Genomic DNA, 18,840 nt, shown 5'->3' with positions numbered 1-18,840 from the left:
AAGGAAAAACAAGAGCAAAGGCTTGAGGGAAAGGAACAAGGAAGCTTTTTCAGTATCCTGAGATCAGGAGACAGAGCCTGAAAGGACAAGGTGGGTAAAGCTGAGAAGCATGAGGAATGGAGCGAAGGCGGCCAACCCTGGCAGAGCTGGAGCAGAAACGAGGCACCTGTCTGGCTGATGATTGACTGAAGACCTGGGGGCTGGTGGGAAAGTGCTGAGCACTCACAGCTGTAATGGGAGGCAGTCGCCAGAAAATCAGGGCCTTGGCATGTCTCATTGCGCTTTGTAATTCGGTGACTACTTCGACCTTCAGTTCCCTCTTTTTTATTGGGAAGACAAGGATGGTACCACGTTACTTGTGGTCCTGAAGCAAGTGAATCGTGATGAGCACTAGGAAAGGATTGGTACCACTGTGTTCAGAACAAGCTTTAGATAGGAAGTACAGACCTAGCTACCTAAATAAAGCTCATTTAACAGTTTTCTCCATGTAAAAATAGTTACAGTGTAATGTTTCCTGGCTGATGATATTGGTACTCTTCCCTAATTAAGGAGATTGCTCATTGATGGCATTTATTACCAACGACTTACTGACTTGGCTGTTAATAATGTTTTACAAGGTATTAACAGGAAGGTCCCATCCTGTAAACTTTTCTCGTAAATGACTTTGGTGAGACACCTCCCGTGTGCAGTGAAAAAAGCCTGTACTTTAAGTGGAGAGAGTGAAACTGGCGCTCTCAGCCACGAATGAAGGTGTATTTCCAGGAGCCAGTCAGGAGACAAAGACTGTTTGTTTTCATTGAACTTCTCTGGAGAAAAAGGTTTTGATGTAAATGTGTTTGTATACACAGATTCCTACTTCTCTCTGCACTGCAAGAATGGATTGATTTACTAAAGCTCCTGTGATCCCAGGTGCCAAATACAGCCTTGTTACAGCTGTGTACCTCCTAATGCATGTATAAATCTAGAGCATGTAGGAAGTGATGGTATCAGTGCAAGCTGTTCCTGGCATTCCTCAGGGAACCTTTAACAAATGTAAAGTATTGAGTCTGATGCAAGGTTTCCCGTTGCTCTAGGAAGCTAAGAAACTACCTGCCTCTTGTTTCATCAGAACTGGTTCCTTGCAAAGATTATGAATATTGATGGGCCCTTCAAATCAGCATTCCCAAGTGCTCTTCATATGCTGTCCCCTGCTGCGCTAGGTAATCTTCAGAACAAAAGATTTGGCTGTGGAAGAAAGCTTTGATTCCACTTCATTTAAATATACCAGGATGTCCATATGCAGAGCTTCCCTTAGGCTACTGTCTGTCTTCATTTTCTCCTTCCTCTATGTGTTCACAGAAGCAGCTAATATAAACTTACTGTTTATGAGTAAAACAAATTAGTTCTATAATTCTTTATAACAAGACAGGACTCCATTATCCTCCACATTAAAGAAGATGCCAGGAAATCTGGCAAGTGAGGTCTGTTCCCTTTAGAGGTTGTATCCTTGTATTCACTGAGATTAAATGAGGACAGGCACAATTTAGAGAGCTTTACAACAACCACTTTAAGAGCAACAGATGGAATTTTGGTAGGTGATGTGGAAAACTTGTTAGTAAATATTGTGGCAGCTGCAAAGTTTGGCAACTGACAATATTTAAAATAAATGACTGTCAGAAAGCCTTGCAAATTTAACCTTATATTTATTTACTTTTAAAGAGGGCTATTTCACACTGTCTTTTAAGAAAGGATTTCTGTGATAAAATTGCTCTGCTGCAGAGACAGTTAATAGCGTTTATTGTACTGAGGATTAGGTCAGTTAGGGGCTAGATTTTCATTTAGGGTTTCAGGGGTTTGTGGTGGCTTAGACTCATGCACGCAGATCTTTCTTCCTGAAACTATATGCTGTTGCAGAGAGAGACTGCTTCGTTTTGTTTATACTAGAACACTCATGTCTACTTCAAAAGAGAAAGATTAGGATTCAACAGATAATTTATATCTTTCTAGCAAGTCACACTGAGGATTCTGTCCTTAAAGGACATGCTGTTCACAGGCTGTAATTTTTTTTTATTGTTCATTGATAGTCAAAACATCAGCAGACTGCTGGTTGATAGACCAGAATTTTTTTCGCTTGCACTTTTTCCTAAATTGCATAATACAAGTTAAAAGAAGTTTTACACAAGACTTGAGTAAATGAAAAATGCTGGTTTTTTGCCTAGGTTCCTATCTTAGAGTATGGTTCCTTCTGCTGTGTCATGAAATTCATGCAATGTTTCAATTCCTGATGGTGGTCCACAAATGTAACTATGTATTCCTATTGCCAAGTTCTGCTTGTGGGAATGGATGCACTAGAAAGTGTGAAGATGGGAAAAAATCCCCTATCTTCACATATTAAATTGGACAGAATAAAAGAATTGAAAAGTGGTGTCACCTGTTTTCTTATGCATCTAAAATGAAATTATAATGGCATAAAAAGCTTTTAGTCTTTAGCTGTTTCCTTTGAAAGCTAAGAGGTTAGATTTGGTCCATGGAAACCTATTTTGACATGTGAAGTAAAAATGCTAGACTTGTTCATCTTAGTTGGAGGTAAGTTGGCAACAATCAATCCTACTCAATTGCATGCGTACAGCTTCAAATTAAAATTGAATATCGGGAGTATTTGTGTTTGGGGTGGAAGAGATCAGGAAGGGACGCATTCTTGTATACCCCGTGATACCATTAGCTGAGTACTGAAGTACGTTACTGTGAGTTTCAGAAGCAACCACAGAAGCAGCAAATCAATAGTACTGCCTGCGATATCGGGAAATGAAGTGGAAACGGAGTTATCTGCATAGCCTCTTGTCCCCTAGGCAATGCCTAAGAGAGACTTTGTTTTGATTTTTCATGAGCATTAGCTCTCACTGCAATGAAGATGAGTCAGTCACTTTTTGTCCAACTGATGCCTCATAAGGTCTCTCTTGTTGGTGCCCTCCAGTCTGGATGTGCAATATCCATTGTTACTTAATTCTTAAATCTTTCCTGAGCAGAAGCTGTTAGTTGTGCTTGGAGGCATGGAGGTTTTGCCATGTGGGCCACTTTGTTACTCCTGTAGCCTTCATATTTCTTGGGAAGTTCAAAGGCTCCCCAGCCTTACAGCAAGCATTTCACAGAAGAGCAGGGACTTCATGCAAAAAGACAATTTCTTTCTATTGGACAATGACATTTTGCTACAGGAAATAAAAAAAAAAATAGGTCGAGTAATAAAGTAAAAGTACTTAATTCATTTCTATCAGGTCTAGTTTTCAGTCCAGAGATCAAAATTTGGCATAAGGAGCTTGGCAGGTAGTTTTCCCCCCAGAATCTCAAAAGGGGCAAAAATAAACATTTTAAAACCCCTTAATTTTACACTTTGGGAAATGGAACTAAAGTAGCATTTAGTGACTTTCCCATGCCAGGAAGTAAGAGATTCAAAGACAAAACTACAGCTTCCAGTTGAATGTATTTTTTTTTTTTGCTGAAGCACAGCAAAATATTTGATAGCGCTGCATTGCAGATGAAAATATTTGCGGTAATTTTGTCAATTCAAATCTTTTGTGGTCTTACACAACTAGAGCTAAGATACTATAAATGCAGGAAAAACTCCAACTCTCTCTTCGTTATTCCAAACTTCAAAGAAGTAAGGTGTATCAACTTTTGGATGATTTGAGCAGTAACACACAATAACTTGGGCAAGATTACAGTAAGCACAGGCTATGAAACAGCGGCGTGGCACATAAGACACTGCCACCTCCTGGGTATACTCTGCTAGTAAACATAACGCTGATCAAAAATAAAATCAGAGTAGCCTTTTCAAAACAGGTTAAAACCTTTACGCTCTTGCAGAGGAACCCTGCATAAGCTGTGGGTTTTTTGTGTCTGACCTCACTAATGAAGTTTCACTCAAAGTGTGTGAAATAGAGGTCAGAGCCTCAGCAACCCAGCACCCTGCAATAGGCTGTGAACAGGTCCTCGATTCCTAACCCCTTGTGTTGACACTGTGATAAATGCTTCCTATTTGTGCCTGACTTAAATCACTCTGGTTTATTGCAGTAGACCACAAGCTTTGTTTTGAAAAGAATCTGTTTGCTACTGGTTTTCATCCAATTTTCCCTATTTTTTTCAGCTCAATGCAATGGCAAACAGAGCAGCAGGGAAGGGATATGAAAATGAAGACAACTACTCCAACATCAAGTTTCAATTCATAGGCATTGAGAACATCCATGTCATGAGAAATAGTCTGCAGAAAATGCTTGAAGGTAATATACTTCTTTATTGAAAACTAGAGGAAAGATTTGATCCTTCTGTCACACAAATCAGGATAACTGTGCTGAAATCAGCAGCAGTGAAAACGGGTATGAAAAGAGAGCTTTGCCTGTTGCAGCTGGATGCAGCTGCCTGCCAGCCAATGGGCTTGTGCAATGGAGCATCATCGCAACTAGTGGCAATTTCCTAACTGTGCAAACACCTCGTTTCATGGGTGAAATCCAGATATCATTTACTTTAATGACAAAATTCATTTGACTTCAATGCACCTTACTTCTACTACGTCTTCTTTTGCAGTTTACAGTTTGATGGTATAATGAAAAGAAATCATTTATAGCTGACTTTGATGCCAGTGGAAAATACAGGAATTTTTTTTTTTAAGCTCAGAAAACTTATAGTTTGATTTTTGTATGTGGTCAATAAGGTACTCATGCATTTTAGACTGTGAATTTTAATAGAAACTTACTCATGCCCTCTATAGAGCATGTCACATCAGGTTTATTTATGAAACTCACAGTCAATGGGTGTAACCATTCAGCACTTTCATAATCCCATGGAAATTAATAGTAATCACTTTATAAATACTTATCAGTGTATAAACAAGCATACCTGTATTGTCGTTTAATATTTTGAGTACATTACTGTTTAGAGTTCTTCTGGGAAAAGGGTAAGAATAAATAAGCCATCCTTGACCCTCAACGGCTTGCTGATTTCTAACAAGCAAATAGTAAATAGTGCTCACTCCACTCCACAGAGTCTCAGTATTTACTTCATGTATATCATCAACATCTTCTGTCACCTCCTGGATCAGCTTGATCCAGCTATTCTTGACCTGATGCTCTGCCCATGCTCTTTTATTCTTCATCTGTCTCCCATCATTTATATGCAAATGTGAATTTTAGATCTAAGAAGTGCTTACATTTTCCGTGACAGGAGACCTGTGCTCTGTTTTCAAATAAGAGCAGTTTATGAAAACCAGCAGTAAAGTGTGATGCAGGTTAAACAGTCTCTCTCTTCATGACTTATTTTTACTTAATTCCTTGGTCTAAGGGTCTCAGGAAGGAAAATAGAAGGATATTTAGTTCACTACAAAGTCTTGTTTGGCTAGGAGAGAGACTGGGTGAATAAACTTGTCCCTTTATTTGTTCAGCTTAAGACCATCAAAGTTAAAAAAGTAAACAACCAGCCTGGCTGCATGGGACAGTACTGTGTATTATTTTTGAGCCAAAGGTTCATGAGACAGCCCCACGGCCCAAACTGACATGTAACAAGGTAATTACTAATGCATTTAACACCTCAGGCTGCTTGGGTGGCATACCTTCCTAGCATCTATTTTTAAACAGGCCATATGCTCAAAACAACTCTTTTTTTCATAGGTTTTATATTTGCTGTGTTGAAACCTCATATTTAGTGACTTGGCTGATAGGATAAGAAATTAGAGAAGTTAAATCTATGATTTCAAGCTCTTGAGGCTTTCAAGTACTTTTTTTTTTTTTTTAATTAACCTTATGACTTTCAGTGTACAAGCAGGGATTTTCTCATGTAAGGTGCTGTGTAGTTTTTATCTTTTTTCCATTTTTATCAGTATCCCTTCATCTGTTTCTCTGGTGACCTTTAAAACGGTATTTATTATCTGATTTGCACATACAAAGAGAACCAGAACCAAAAAGGCTGTCAAAGACGATGATAACATACATTTAATATGGCTTTAAATTTTTATCGAGGAGTACTTAAACATGCCTACGTGAATCTTTAAGGTAAAACATTGCACTACACTACAAACATTACAAAATATATCTGCTGCTCATGATCCGCTGTGAGATGTTATAAGGTACATAAAAACCTGTGAAAAGAAGAATGAGGCTGATGAAAACTGATTTTGGTTTAATGTGTGCTGTGTTGCTGCTTGGAAGTGTACCGTATGGAAAAAAGAGTACATCAATACATAATGGGTCTGATGTGTTGCAGGAATGCAAGGGCAATTTTATTCAACTTACTGGAATTAAGCAGAAGTGAAGGTTGGAGGATCTTTTTCACATGAGAGACTGCAGATTATTTTCAATATACAGTTTTAAATAGCTTCCAATGGTGACAAAATTTGAACAAAAATTGATTATTCAGTTTCCCACTGGAAAATGCACTTACATTAGGAACTTACATTAGTTCAACAAGGCCAAGTGCTGGGTCCTGCACTTCGGTCACGGCAACCCCATGCAGCGCTACAGGCTTGGGGAAGAGCGGCTGGAAAGCTGCCCGGCAGAGAAAGACCTGGGGGTGCTGGTCAACAGCCGGCTGAATATGAGCCAGCAGTGTGCCCAGGTGGGCAAGAAGGCCAGCGCCATGCTGGCCATCCTGACCTGCATCAGAAATAGTGTGTTCAGCAGGAGCAGGGAGGTGATTGTTCCCCTGTACTCAGCACTGGTGAGGCCGCACCTCGAGTACTGTGTGCAGTTTTGGGCCCCTCACTACAGGAAAGACATTGGATTGCTGGAGCATGTCCAGAGAAGGGCAACCAAGTTGGTGAGGGGCCTGGAGCACAAGTCTTATGAGGAGCGGCTGAGGGAACTGGGGTTGTTTAGTCTGGAGAAGAGGAGGCTGAGGGGAGACCTTATCGCTCTCTACAACTACCTGAAGGGGGTTTGTAGTGAGGTGGGTGCTGGTCTCTTCTGTCAGGTGGCTGGAGGCAGGACAAGAGAAAATGACCTCAAGTTGAGGCAAGGGAGATTTAGGTTAGATATTAGGAAAAATTTCTTTACTGAGGGGGTTGTCAAACATTGGAATGGGCTACCCAGGGAAGTGGTTGAGTCACCATCCCTGGAGATATTCAAAAAGTGAGTGGACAGGGTACTTCAGGACATGGTTTAGTGGGCATGGTTAATGGTTGGACTCAATGATCTTGAAGGTCTTTTCCAACCTAAATGATTCTATGATTCTATTGTATGATTCTATGTTCATTTCAATGATGTTTCTTTAGGAAAAAGCTGAAGAAATGAATTTATACTTATAATAATGTCAATAATGTATTTGAATAGGTAAAAAAAATTGGTTTCAGCTTTGTGATTTTACTGACTTTAATTCTAGCAACTTTATCTTTAACATGTGTTTACTCTTGTATAATGTTAATTTTTGGCAAAATGTATCAGCACTGTAAGATAATTATATTTGTAGGATAATGAGAATTTTTTCAGAATATGCAAAAAAAGTTGAGATTTGACAGTCCTCTGGAAGTAAAAAGCATTTCAACATGCTGGAGTTTCCTTCCAGAAAAAAAAAAAATTGTTTTACTTTTGTCTCCGCTGCCTCATATTGCTTTAGTATAGTATTGATTTTTTTTTTCATTTAAAGAGAGGGGTATGTGGAGATCCCTGTAATAATTTTGATCCTGCGCACAACCTCCTTGAGATAATTTTTAATATTAGAAGGAAACGTTGCACAAGGACTTTTCTCAGTAAAGATTGAAGGGCTGACTGAGGCTGCTGTTTGGTGTTTGTGGTGGGGTAAGCTTTGCCGTACATCCAGGGGCCAACCAAGACTTGACCCCCACTTGTTGTGCTTTGAGACGATAACCCCACACGCTCCCTGTCTGTATTTAAACAGCAGATATGAGCTTCTCCTCCCCTCATACCAGGAGCGGTAGCTGCTGATGTAAGAGCACCCTCTGATCCTTGGACTTCGGTAACAGATCAGCTAGCAAGAGAGCCTGAGGGTTTGGCCCACCGCATTTACTCCTTCCTCTACCCATGGCCATCCTGCCAGAAATGGGGGAACTGGTCCAGCAACCCCCCGTGGTAGTTTCGCTGGTGGAAGAGGCAGTTTCCACCCTGTGTACTGTTTCTTCCTCCTCTCCCCGGGAAGGGAGCACCACTGGAGTGCTATGAGCTCTGCCCAGGGGCTCTTGATTTTCCTGTGCTCCCCCAGCGAGCGCAGCAGGTCTTATTTCTCCACGATTTTGGTACCTGTTCTGCTGAGATGGAAACGCCTTTGCCCATTAAGATAAGCTTCATAATAGAATTCATAATTGAACTCAGTATTAAGGTACAGATCAGCAGCCAAAATCATGTGAAATATACAGTGTATGCCTTTAGGACAGCCTGAACTTTGCTCAGTGAAGTGGTCGGTAAATATTGACTCTGATTTGGTAGTGGGAAAGAGCAAAGCACTATTTCAGCCTTACCTTGGGCTTTTGTAAACAGAGACAGCAGCTTCAGCCAGAATTCAGCTACTAATTGGTCATGCTTCCATCTGCACAGGAGCATTAATCATGTGAAAAGCTGTTTGCTTTCAGTGCTGCTATCTATGCATTTTTATAAATATCCTTCAAAAATGACTTTTAAAATAACCATCTGGAAGAGGCCCTATGTACAAAGATTGCACGACTTTGTATGGACACATTAGGCTATTTTGCCTCTGAATTAAATGGAGTTAAGAGAGTCAGATACATTCAGATGTGATATAAACTCTGACTTCGGTTTGTAAAATTAAATTCCAATTACACCAAAGGAAACTAAAGTTTTGCCACTGGTCATAATGGCCGTAATTATCTGAGTCTTTTAGAAGATTTCCAGAGGACAAGAGACCTATGAAGACATTATAAATTCACAGATCATACATTAATTCAGTAAAAAACATGGCATTTTTTTACTGTATTCCTTAAATGAATTTCACTGGTTAATATCTTTTTCCTTAAAAGATAGTATAATTCTATATGGATAAAAATAAATGTGTAGTCTATTTGTGGGGTGAATTTAGTATCTCACTGTTGAAAATAGATTGTGCCAAGTATTGTTGAGTATTTGTTTGCTGCTGGATTGAGGTATCTGAATTAGATTCTGATTGCCTTTTTTTTCTTCTGATGTCACGAACTCTGTAATATTAAAAAATAAACACTTGGATATAGCAGGATAGAAACTTAATGTTGTAGAAACTGGGAGGGTTTTTTTTTTTTTTTTTTCTTTAAGCATGGCATAAAGCTTGGAAAGTTTTCAGGAAAATATTTCACTTGATGAATGTCATGGTTTAACCCCAGGCAGCAACTAAGCACCATGCAGCTGCTTGCTCACTTCCCCCCCCCCACACCCAGTGGGATGGGGGAGACAAACAGGGGAAAAAAGTAAAACTCGTGGGTTGAGATAAGAACAGTTTAATAGGACAGAATGGAAGAAAATAATAATAAGAAGAATAACAATAATAAAATGATAATATGCACAATGCAATTGCTCACCACTCGCTGACCAATGCCCAGTTAGTTCCCGAGCAGTGATCCCCCCAGCCCCACTCGCCCCAGTTTATATACTGGGCATGACATCACATGGTATGGAACATTCCTTTGGCCAGTTTGGGTCAGCTGTCCTGGCGGTGTACCCTCCAAATTTCTTGTGCCTCTCCAGCCTTCTTGCTGGCTGGGCATGAGAAGCTGAAAAATCCTTGACTTTGTCTAAACACTACTTAGAAACAACTGAAGACATCAGTTTACATTATCAACATTATTCTGGTACTAAATCCAAAATGTAACACTATACCAGCTACTAGAAAGAAAATTAACTCTATCCCAGCTGAAACCAGGACAATGAATTATGGCTTTTCCTTGCCATCAGAATATTTTCTGGCTACAAGTGAAGTTTTAATAAGGTTTCATTCAGGGACCGAGAACTGTTGAGTGAATTGCTTTAACTCAAACACCATCACCTGCGGTGATTTTGAAAGCTGGGTTTGGTGGGCCTGCTCTTACAGAGCTTCCTCAGCAAATGTGGCTGGGAATAGGAGGCTGTGGCACCATTTACATGGCTGGCTGCCTCTCTAACAGCAGAAATCATATGCTTTGTGTTTCCAAGCCCTCATTATTAAATACATGATCCCCTCTCAGGGGTTTGAAAACTTCCCTCCCAACACAATCTTGGAAAATCTGTGCTGCACAGAAGGATGTATTCAGTAAACTGTTTGCAACAGGCTTTGTAACAGCTTCTCTTTTTAACTTCAGTCAACATATTGGGTGAAATTTGACCTAGTCCCATTTCTTAAATATATCCTTTATTTCAATGGTAAAGTTTGACTGTGAAGTAGCCATTCTTTTCAAGAGGTTAATGTTTTTACACAGGGGATATCTGAAGAGACCACTCTTAGGTTGAAGAGTCAGTGAAAGCTTAAGGGACTATAATTACTGTACATTTAAGATGTAGCTTATTTTGCAGTTTGTGAGCTGAAATCGCCTTCAATGAGTGACTTTCTCTGGGGCCTAGAAAATTCTGGCTGGCTGAAGCATATCAAAGCCATTATGGATGCTGGCATTTTTATTGCAAAGGTAAAGTGTGTAAAATGAGAACATAACTTGGACTAACCAGATACAGAAAGTGAGGACCAAAGTCTCTGCTTGTGGGTAACTTCTGTTATCCTCAGTGATGTTGTATCTGAAAAAAACACATCTTGCAATGCTTCATATATGAGGAGAGACAACTCTTAGGTGCTGTTGTGTGGACATTTTGCTAATATGGTAAAAAAAAGTTTGTGTTCTTTCCACTGCAGAATTCAAATGTACTAAAGCCTCTACTAGTCTGTATCTTGTTATGCCAGGTATTTGAATGTCCTTACTTTACTCCCCAGCAGTGATTGTCACTGTTTCTGTCCCTATTTCCCCTGCCTCCACCACTAGTTTATAAACATTTTCTTTGTTGAAGGTTTCTGCTTGAGCACTACTTCTTCGCATGGTGGTTGTAATATAGAAGTATTAGCTACTGTGTTATATCCTCTGAGTTATTTAGCGATCAACTAAATTCATCTCCTAAACCAACTCCTACGTATTACTGTGGCCGAACTCTAGCAGCTTGTACTCTTACATATTAGGAACTGTTTCAGAAAACAGTTGTTGGCTTTGTTAAGAAATTATTTCTCCTAATCCCACCCAAAGTAGCGCAGATATTTGTCACCTACCAACAGTAGTTTTATTACCTCCTTCCTTGTGCTCAGCCTTTTACCGTTTCAATTCTTATTTTTGAGATTATTATTACCATTTCTTATAGGCCATTTTATTCACATGACCTGCTACATATGACTATATGGATAAAACCCCATGGGTTTCCCTCCTCAGTAACTGCTTGTTTCTCTTGCTTTGCTTCTTCCTGCTCAGCGGGCAACTGTAGTTTCTTACCTGAACAGCAGCTGCAGGATAAATGCATATGTTATTATTTCTCCCAGCCCTACTAGCTTTCATTAGCTTATAGAAATCAGGTCATTTACATTAGCTCTTGCCAACTTTTCCCCAGTGGCTAGTCTTAAAATACTGTCCAGAAAAATTTATCCTTTGTTCATGTGCTTGCTAGCCTCGTGCCTCCTCAGACATGCATTTTGACCCGTTCTTAATTTGTACGGTTCCCAGTTCTCGGTTGTTGGTCTCCTGCCCACAGGGGTTCTATTTTGGTAGAATTTTCCTGTCTCTTGAGATAAACATAGATAATTTATTATTATTCCTCGTTCCCTATTAAGCCCAAACTTAACTTAAATGTTTGTTTTTCTAAGCAGTATCTTTCCTAACCTATTTTATTTCTCTACCTTCTAAATTTAGTTCTCTTTAGAAATGACAAAGGCCAAACAGCTTAGAATTTAAAAAAAAAAAACCCTCAGGTTATGAAAATAATGCAACATCAGACTTTGGAGAACTTAGTATGATCTCTTCTTTATGTCTTTATGTATAAAATGGGATCCTCTTTCCCCAGTTATTTACATTAAAGATACTGATAGAATTGTGCTTATCAGATCTGGAAGTTTACTACTACCACAGGCTTCCCCACAAACCTTTTGAAGTATGACATCAGTGTGCAGGCCAGTGTGCTGTAATAATATCCACACTAGTGCTGTCATCAGAAGCAGACCTTGCCATTATTGACATTACCATCAAGATGAGAAATTAAGGGTCATATTGCTAGCATAGCTGTTCTGTTGCTGATACATGAGTTAGAGCATTAACTGCATCTGAATCTGCTTTAGGTAGTTGTCCGCTCTGACATTTTGATGTATTTTAATTGAAACAGATCCCACATCCTCCTGCAGTGGAACACCATAAACAGGGGATGCTGCAACCACCATATTGCATGGGATGGGATGAGATAAAGACTTTTCAAATGAGAGGAATAGCACTCAACATAATTCAAGAACTCTGGCAGAATAAAAAATTAACAAGGTTTCCCAGTTCCCAAATTAATACTCACTATATTGTGCTGTCTCACTGTTCCTCTCTTACCATTGCCTTTCTCCCTGCTTGTGAAATTTCTGACTTTTTCTGTATCCTTAGGCTGTGGCTGAGGAAGGTGTGAGTGTGCTTGTTCACTGCTCTGATGGCTGGGATAGGACAGCCCAGGTTTGCTCTGTAGCGAGCCTTCTATTGGATCCATATTACAGAACTATGAAGGGTTTCATGGTAAGCAGGTTCTCTTTCACAGAGTAAATGAAGTATTATGGCATCATTTAAGATTAATATCTTTGGTTTTAATGGAAGATAAACTTTCCTTAAATATACCTTTTTCTTTCTTTCTTTTTTTTTTTAAGTAGGAAGGAAGGTTTTTATCTGTCCAAGTTACAGTCTCTCAGTTTCTGTTTGAAATGTTATCAAAGGTGGGGATCAGTTGGGCACCCATTTTTTTTTTCCTAATCTTGAGCAAGAAAGTTTCTCGCAGCCGAAGGAGCTTTCGTGCAAGCAAGAATTTGTATTCATTTTCAGGGATCAGTGAAGTTTTGAGTGTCAGAAGTGTGTGCTCCCTAGACATTAGATTGCAATGAGCAGCTATGTTGAAAATCTGTTCCTTTCCCAAGCAAATCAGTACTGGTAAAGCATCTAGGAATGCTTATCAAGTTACTGGTCACATGTCAAAAAGATGTTTGAAATGTTTTTAGGTTCTGTTTTAGAAAATGATTAATCAAGCTAATTGAAATTGTGCTGAAATACCAGCATCCTGTCTGCATCCATGAAGAGTGCTACTTTCTCCTGAGCTGGCAGCAGTGCTCATCGCACATTATTTCTCTGCTTACCCTAAAATTTATCTGGGATTCTAATACTGCTGGCTTACATCATTCTTGCTTGTCACTTTTCTGCTCATCCTAAGAATTAACTGGGATTCCAATACTGCTTTTTCACACCACTCTTCTGCCTGCTTCAACATGTATCAGCTGTGCTCCACAACACTGAATGCAATATTCTCATTTTAGGTGTTAATTGAAAAAGACTGGGTTTCCTTTGGTCACAAATTTAACCACAGGTAAGGTGGTGCTAAGGTTTTTCTATATATGTTTTTATGCAGTCAGTACCCGCTGCCATTCCAATTTTACTGCCTTGTTGCCTTACAAATCATATCAACAGAATACCCTCAGGAAACTGCCGTACCCTTTTCTCTTACTATATTTAGCCACCTGGAAAAGTCAGAGTGAAATATTTTCATATCAGTCTTTTCTTATATATGCACTCCAAGACTGCTATTGGGAACCCTGAGTTCTGGTCTTGCAGTTGCTACAAGCATTGAGAGGTCCATGTGAGAGAAAAATAGCATGTATGTGGCTTGCAATATCCCTTTGGACTCCAGCAGATCTTCACTAGTGCCAAGACTCCCTAGCTAAGTCCCTGTTCAGCAAAGTCTACGTCTTCCAGGACAGTACTTAATCTTAGGCATGCCTGTGAGTTATCTATTACGTAAAATATACTCTTCCTATTACACTGTTCTAACGAAAACAGTAGGATTTGTTCAGAAACGTCAGGTAAAGTGAAGCAGAAAGTCATCTATTTGGACAAGTTATTTTGTACATTCATTATGTAAATGCTATAATGTAACGAAAATGTTTGAAGACTTTACATATTTAAACATGGATAAATACCCACATTTTCTTTCTTTCTCGTATTTCCTTTTAGTTTCTGTACAAATAAAAAACGCATTTTTTATATTGGAGTTTAGTTACATTATATTGCTTAATTTGAATATAAATTTGTTCTAGTTTCAAAAAAACACAACAAAACTTTCAGGAAATCTGAGCAGCTCCACACCACCTGTGAAATTCCAGCAGGAATTACTACATTTAATACGATACTTCAGATGTCTACTATGATCAGTGGTGAAAGATACTATGAAATTTAATCACCACTGATAGCTTTGGTTTGCAGTACAATATTGCTATATTTTCTTTCATGCATAATAATAGTAGAATTAGAAGTTTGAATTTTAGATATTTATGGAATTCCACTCTGTTGGCATATATATATATATATATGCACATACATATATATGCACACATATATACACACACACACACTACACAAGCAGAATAATTGATTGAAAATGCTTCTTCCTATCATGTAGACTTATAAAATATTTTTTACTTCTGTTTTTTGTATTTTCAGGCTCCTTTTCTTCATTGCAAGTGGTTCCAAGAGACATTTTTATAAACAGAAAGTTTCGTGTTCACTTGACAGTTACAGTAGCCTGTAAACACTTCCCACTTTCTAAAAAGTTCACCAAGAGAGGGCAGCTTTAAACTGTTTTCTGTCAAGGTTATTCTGTTCTGCTCAGTTTTCTGGTTTTGGGAATGGTCTGCCATTAAGCAACTGTCTAAGATAGATATATTTTCATCATTGAGTCATTGCAGTCATTCTTATGATGACTTATGTTACTGTGGTATAACTTTATATTAATAGCATTAAAACATGGCTCTGCAGCAGCCAACTGTTAGTAGCTGTAAGGCAACAAGACACCTGTAAAAGGTGAGGGTTTTTTTGTTTGTGTTTGATAAATTCTGTCTACATTCTAGTCCATGAATCTTGCATGATTTTTGTAAGTAAAAAAATATACTAGTAATTGAGATTTTAGAAATGAATGCCTATGATATAACTTGCACCCTAAAAGTGAGGGGTTTGTTTTCATTAGTGTTAATTTTGTTTTCCTAGAGGATTTCAGGTTATAATTGACAGTATCTTGTCTTGTTTCAGGTATGGCAATTTAGATGGAGATCCAAAGGAGATATCCCCTGTTATTGACCAGTTCATCGAGTGTGTTTGGCAATTAATGGAACAGTTTCCTTGTGCCTTTGAATTCAATGAGAGATTCCTCATCCACATACAGCATCATATCTATTCTTGCCAGTTCGGGAATTTCCTGTGTAACAGCCCAAAGGAGCGACAAGAGCTGAAGTATGAACTTTAGTAGTGTATTTACGCGTGGGGTCTGTGGGAGGTGGTGTGTTGAGGAGTCAAGACATTTGCCAGCCTACATGTATGTGCTTTTGTAAGGCGCGAGGTGCTGCAGTGTAGACTTCTTGGCTGTCATCCTCTGGCAACACAGATCAATACCGAAAAAAGCTGATCCTCTGCAATGTGGCTCTGCCGGGAGTGTAATCCATGGTGTGCGTGACAGGGATTAGTGAAAACTGGCAAGAGCATTAGCCTTTCAGCCATGCGGCCCTACCCTTATTGTGGCATTAACAACATACAAGGCAAGCTGTCACTGTAGCTCTAATACAAGATGACATTAACTCTAGTTCTAAAGTTCTCAGTTTAAGAGTCACTGCTCTCCTGTGTTTTAACCTGTCTTTGCATCTCATGTCAGGACACTTTAGTCCTGATCTCTCAGATAGATACTTCCTTATGAACAGCATTTTTGTCTGGTAGCCCTCCCCAGGATGGAGTCAGCAAACTACCCTTCTGCTGTCTGGCCCCAAAGCAATTATGCACTAATCTACCTGCCCTCAGGCCCAAACAGAGACAGTAAAGTCATTCCTGGTAGTGCTGATGTTCATATCTGCTTCTTGGGGCCCTGGCTTCTCAGGTAAATCATGACACCCAAGACTTTTCTCATGCATCCCGATCATGTCAGCAGTAGTAATGAGGAAGGTGGGAGCTACTGCTTGCTGCTGCCATTTGGTCCCTTTCACCGCTCAAATGCAGAGCAGCCTCAGTGTCACAGTCCATTTAAAATCAAAACCTTCACGGGTCATCATATCCCAAGACCTAACTGCATGAGAAATTGCAGCTCAGTGGCATAGGAGTGCCTTTAAATGTGGAGATCCCTTTGGTGTAGAGATCGGTCTGAAAGCTTTTTATGGAAGTGATCCTCTCCATCTTGCAAAGGAACCTGTCTCTCCACCTTCCCTCTCCAGGTGCTCTTGCTTTATGGGAAATGGATTGGATTTTGCCTTTAGTGACCAACAAAGGAATACAGGTCTCTGTTTTTCTGTGTTTGTAACTTAAGCCTACTTCTGTTAAGGAAGTTCTAAGCTGCTTGTAAACGAGTAGTACAGAGCACTAGAATGTCGCATCTAAGCTTTAGCTATACCTGAATTGTAGTAGAGACTTTAATATATTTGTATTTAATACAATTTTTTCAGAATCCAAGAACGAACATATTCATTGTGGGCTCACTTGTGGAAAAATCGCCCCGATTACCTGAATCCTTTGTACAGGTCAGACCACAGTCAAACCCAAGGGACCCTGCACCCACAGATGGCTCCATGCAACTTCTTGTACAAGTAGGTTGTATCACTCGCTACTGAGAATTGTAGGATGTGTTAGTACAGAACAGAGTGCCTTTGTATTTAAGTATTTCTCGATCCATAAGGCAGCTTACAGAGAGTAAATTCCATCTCAGATGCAATGTGTTCATTCATTGTGTGCTCATGACAGCCAACACCTCTGCACAACTCCACAACAGAGCATTAGTCTGAAAAGAAGCTTAAGATTAAAGCTATATTGATAGTTGTGTGTCCTAATTTCATGGTTACTCACTTCTTCCACTGAGAAATCTCTCTTTCAGTTCTCTTCTCATCTGTGGTTTCTAAATTTAAAGTTGCTTCAACTTCTTCCATTCCAAGACTTTGTGATGTTTTTTTGGATCAATTGGTGTTGAAAATAAAATGGAACATTTCAAGAAATCATATGGTTTCATTGCTAGAACAATTGTTTAGTAAAACAAAAAGCAGACTTCCTCATGTTGTTTTTATACCTCAAAGTATACACAGTAAATTTTACTTGATATTTAAGTTTTTTTCAAAATGTAACAAAATACCATAATTTTAGAAATGTCACCATTGACATTCTGACTCAAGTAATTAATTGTGCCATTAATCTTAACAAACTTAAGGAGATCTTGAATAGAACTTCAAGAAAACTGTGATTTAAGTAAAACTGATCAGTTTGTTTTCCAGTTGCAAGTAAAAGCACCTGTTAAAAAGTTAATAAATATCCTAAATGACAGAAATGGAATTATTTCACATCTACTATTCCAGGTCACATCCACTTTAAAACAATTTAAAAATAGTCATTAATCGTATTCTTTAGGATAGTGGGATTTATAAAACAAGTACTGATACTGCAGATCCCCCATCAGATGAGTAATCCCGTTGATTTTAATGGAATTACTTGGGTGCATAAAGATTTCCAAGCACGAACTATCAGATGATAAACTTCAGGGGGAATGTGACTTAAATAGTATACAATTGAGGTAGGAATAATAAACCATCAGGGAGCACGCACGTGCTCCAAAAATATCTGTCAGCTACTTGGCTGGACAGCTGCAGCTGAGGGCAGGTCTCTCGGCTACTTAACCTGTCTGGTGAACTAGTTACATACTCAGAGTCTGGCTGTGGCCATGTATTGCCAGGAAGACAGAACACAGGAGGAGTGCTAGAGTAAGCTATGGACTTAACAGTTCGAGTCCTTTCCTCCTGAAAATGAAAAATCAACTCAGCTTTTTAACTAAAGATTTGTCAAATAATTCCATAGACCAGGAAAAGAAGTTGCCAACGTATATGCTTCATGCAGTTTCCATAGGCCAGTTTAAATTTTAAGAGAGCAGGATGCCGTACTGTTTTCTTTACTCCTGATTTTTAACTCTTCTTTACAGGGTAAAAAACCCCTGTTAACTAGCTGCATCTCACACCCTGGCCCCCCAGGCCCAGACAAAACCAAGCATACAGAATTTCAAAGTTGACTTCATGGGAAGTTAAAGAACAGTTGAAAACTAGCATTATGAAAAACTGTCTTTAACCTTGGCTGTTTTATAGGTACCATTGCTCTAAAGCCCATAGTGTAGAACAAGAAAATAATACAGCAAAAGTTTCCATTCAGTGAACCACCCTCAGCTATGTGATCTAAGTCAAAGGTACATTCACCTGTCTTTCTATTGTGTATCAGAATTGGTTCAAGCTGTGTATGTCCACAGAGTCGCATTTTCAGGACAGAGCCAATGCAATTGAACCATAAATCTTACCAAATAGCCAATGAACTTATGTATTGGCACTCTAATGATGAATAATCCATGGATGGATGATTTCGGACAACATGTGTCTGGGAAAAAAAAAAGTGTGTATTTAAATCTTTTGAGGCCACCTCACCATATGAGAAAATTGCTGACCTTCCCGTCAATTCCAGGTTCTGGAGTGGTATGTACAACCGCTTTGAAAAGGGGCTGCATCCTCGACAGTCAGTCACTGATTATCTGATGGCAGTGAAGGAAGAAACTCAGCAGCTGGAAGAAGAGCTGGAGGTCTTAGGAGAGGTAATAAACACTTGATCTCAATGCCCCAGACTTCACTGATGGTAAATGAAACCCAACTCCA

At 39.2% G+C, this 18,840-nt stretch overlaps 1 protein-coding gene across 1 annotated transcript in view; it reads left to right on the top strand.

Moving 5' to 3' along the window:
• MTMR7 (myotubularin related protein 7) overlaps positions 1-18,840 on the top strand; it is a 41,649-nt gene that overhangs the window by 19,615 nt on the left and 3,194 nt on the right. The window contains 7 exon segments of the mRNA XM_030016462.2: positions 4,121-4,253; positions 10,449-10,558; positions 12,542-12,667; positions 13,453-13,502; positions 15,218-15,418; positions 16,612-16,752; positions 18,653-18,779. Coding sequence (XP_029872322.1) covers positions 4,121-4,253; positions 10,449-10,558; positions 12,542-12,667; positions 13,453-13,502; positions 15,218-15,418; positions 16,612-16,752; positions 18,653-18,779 — 888 coding nt within the window.

This window comes from Aquila chrysaetos, chromosome 1 (genome assembly GCF_900496995.4).
Source record: "Aquila chrysaetos chrysaetos chromosome 1, bAquChr1.4, whole genome shotgun sequence".
In the NCBI taxonomy this organism is placed as follows: Eukaryota; Metazoa; Chordata; class Aves; order Accipitriformes; family Accipitridae; genus Aquila; species Aquila chrysaetos.
Note: the sequence above shows the minus strand (reverse complement) of the source record. Positions and strands in the feature narration are given on the sequence as shown.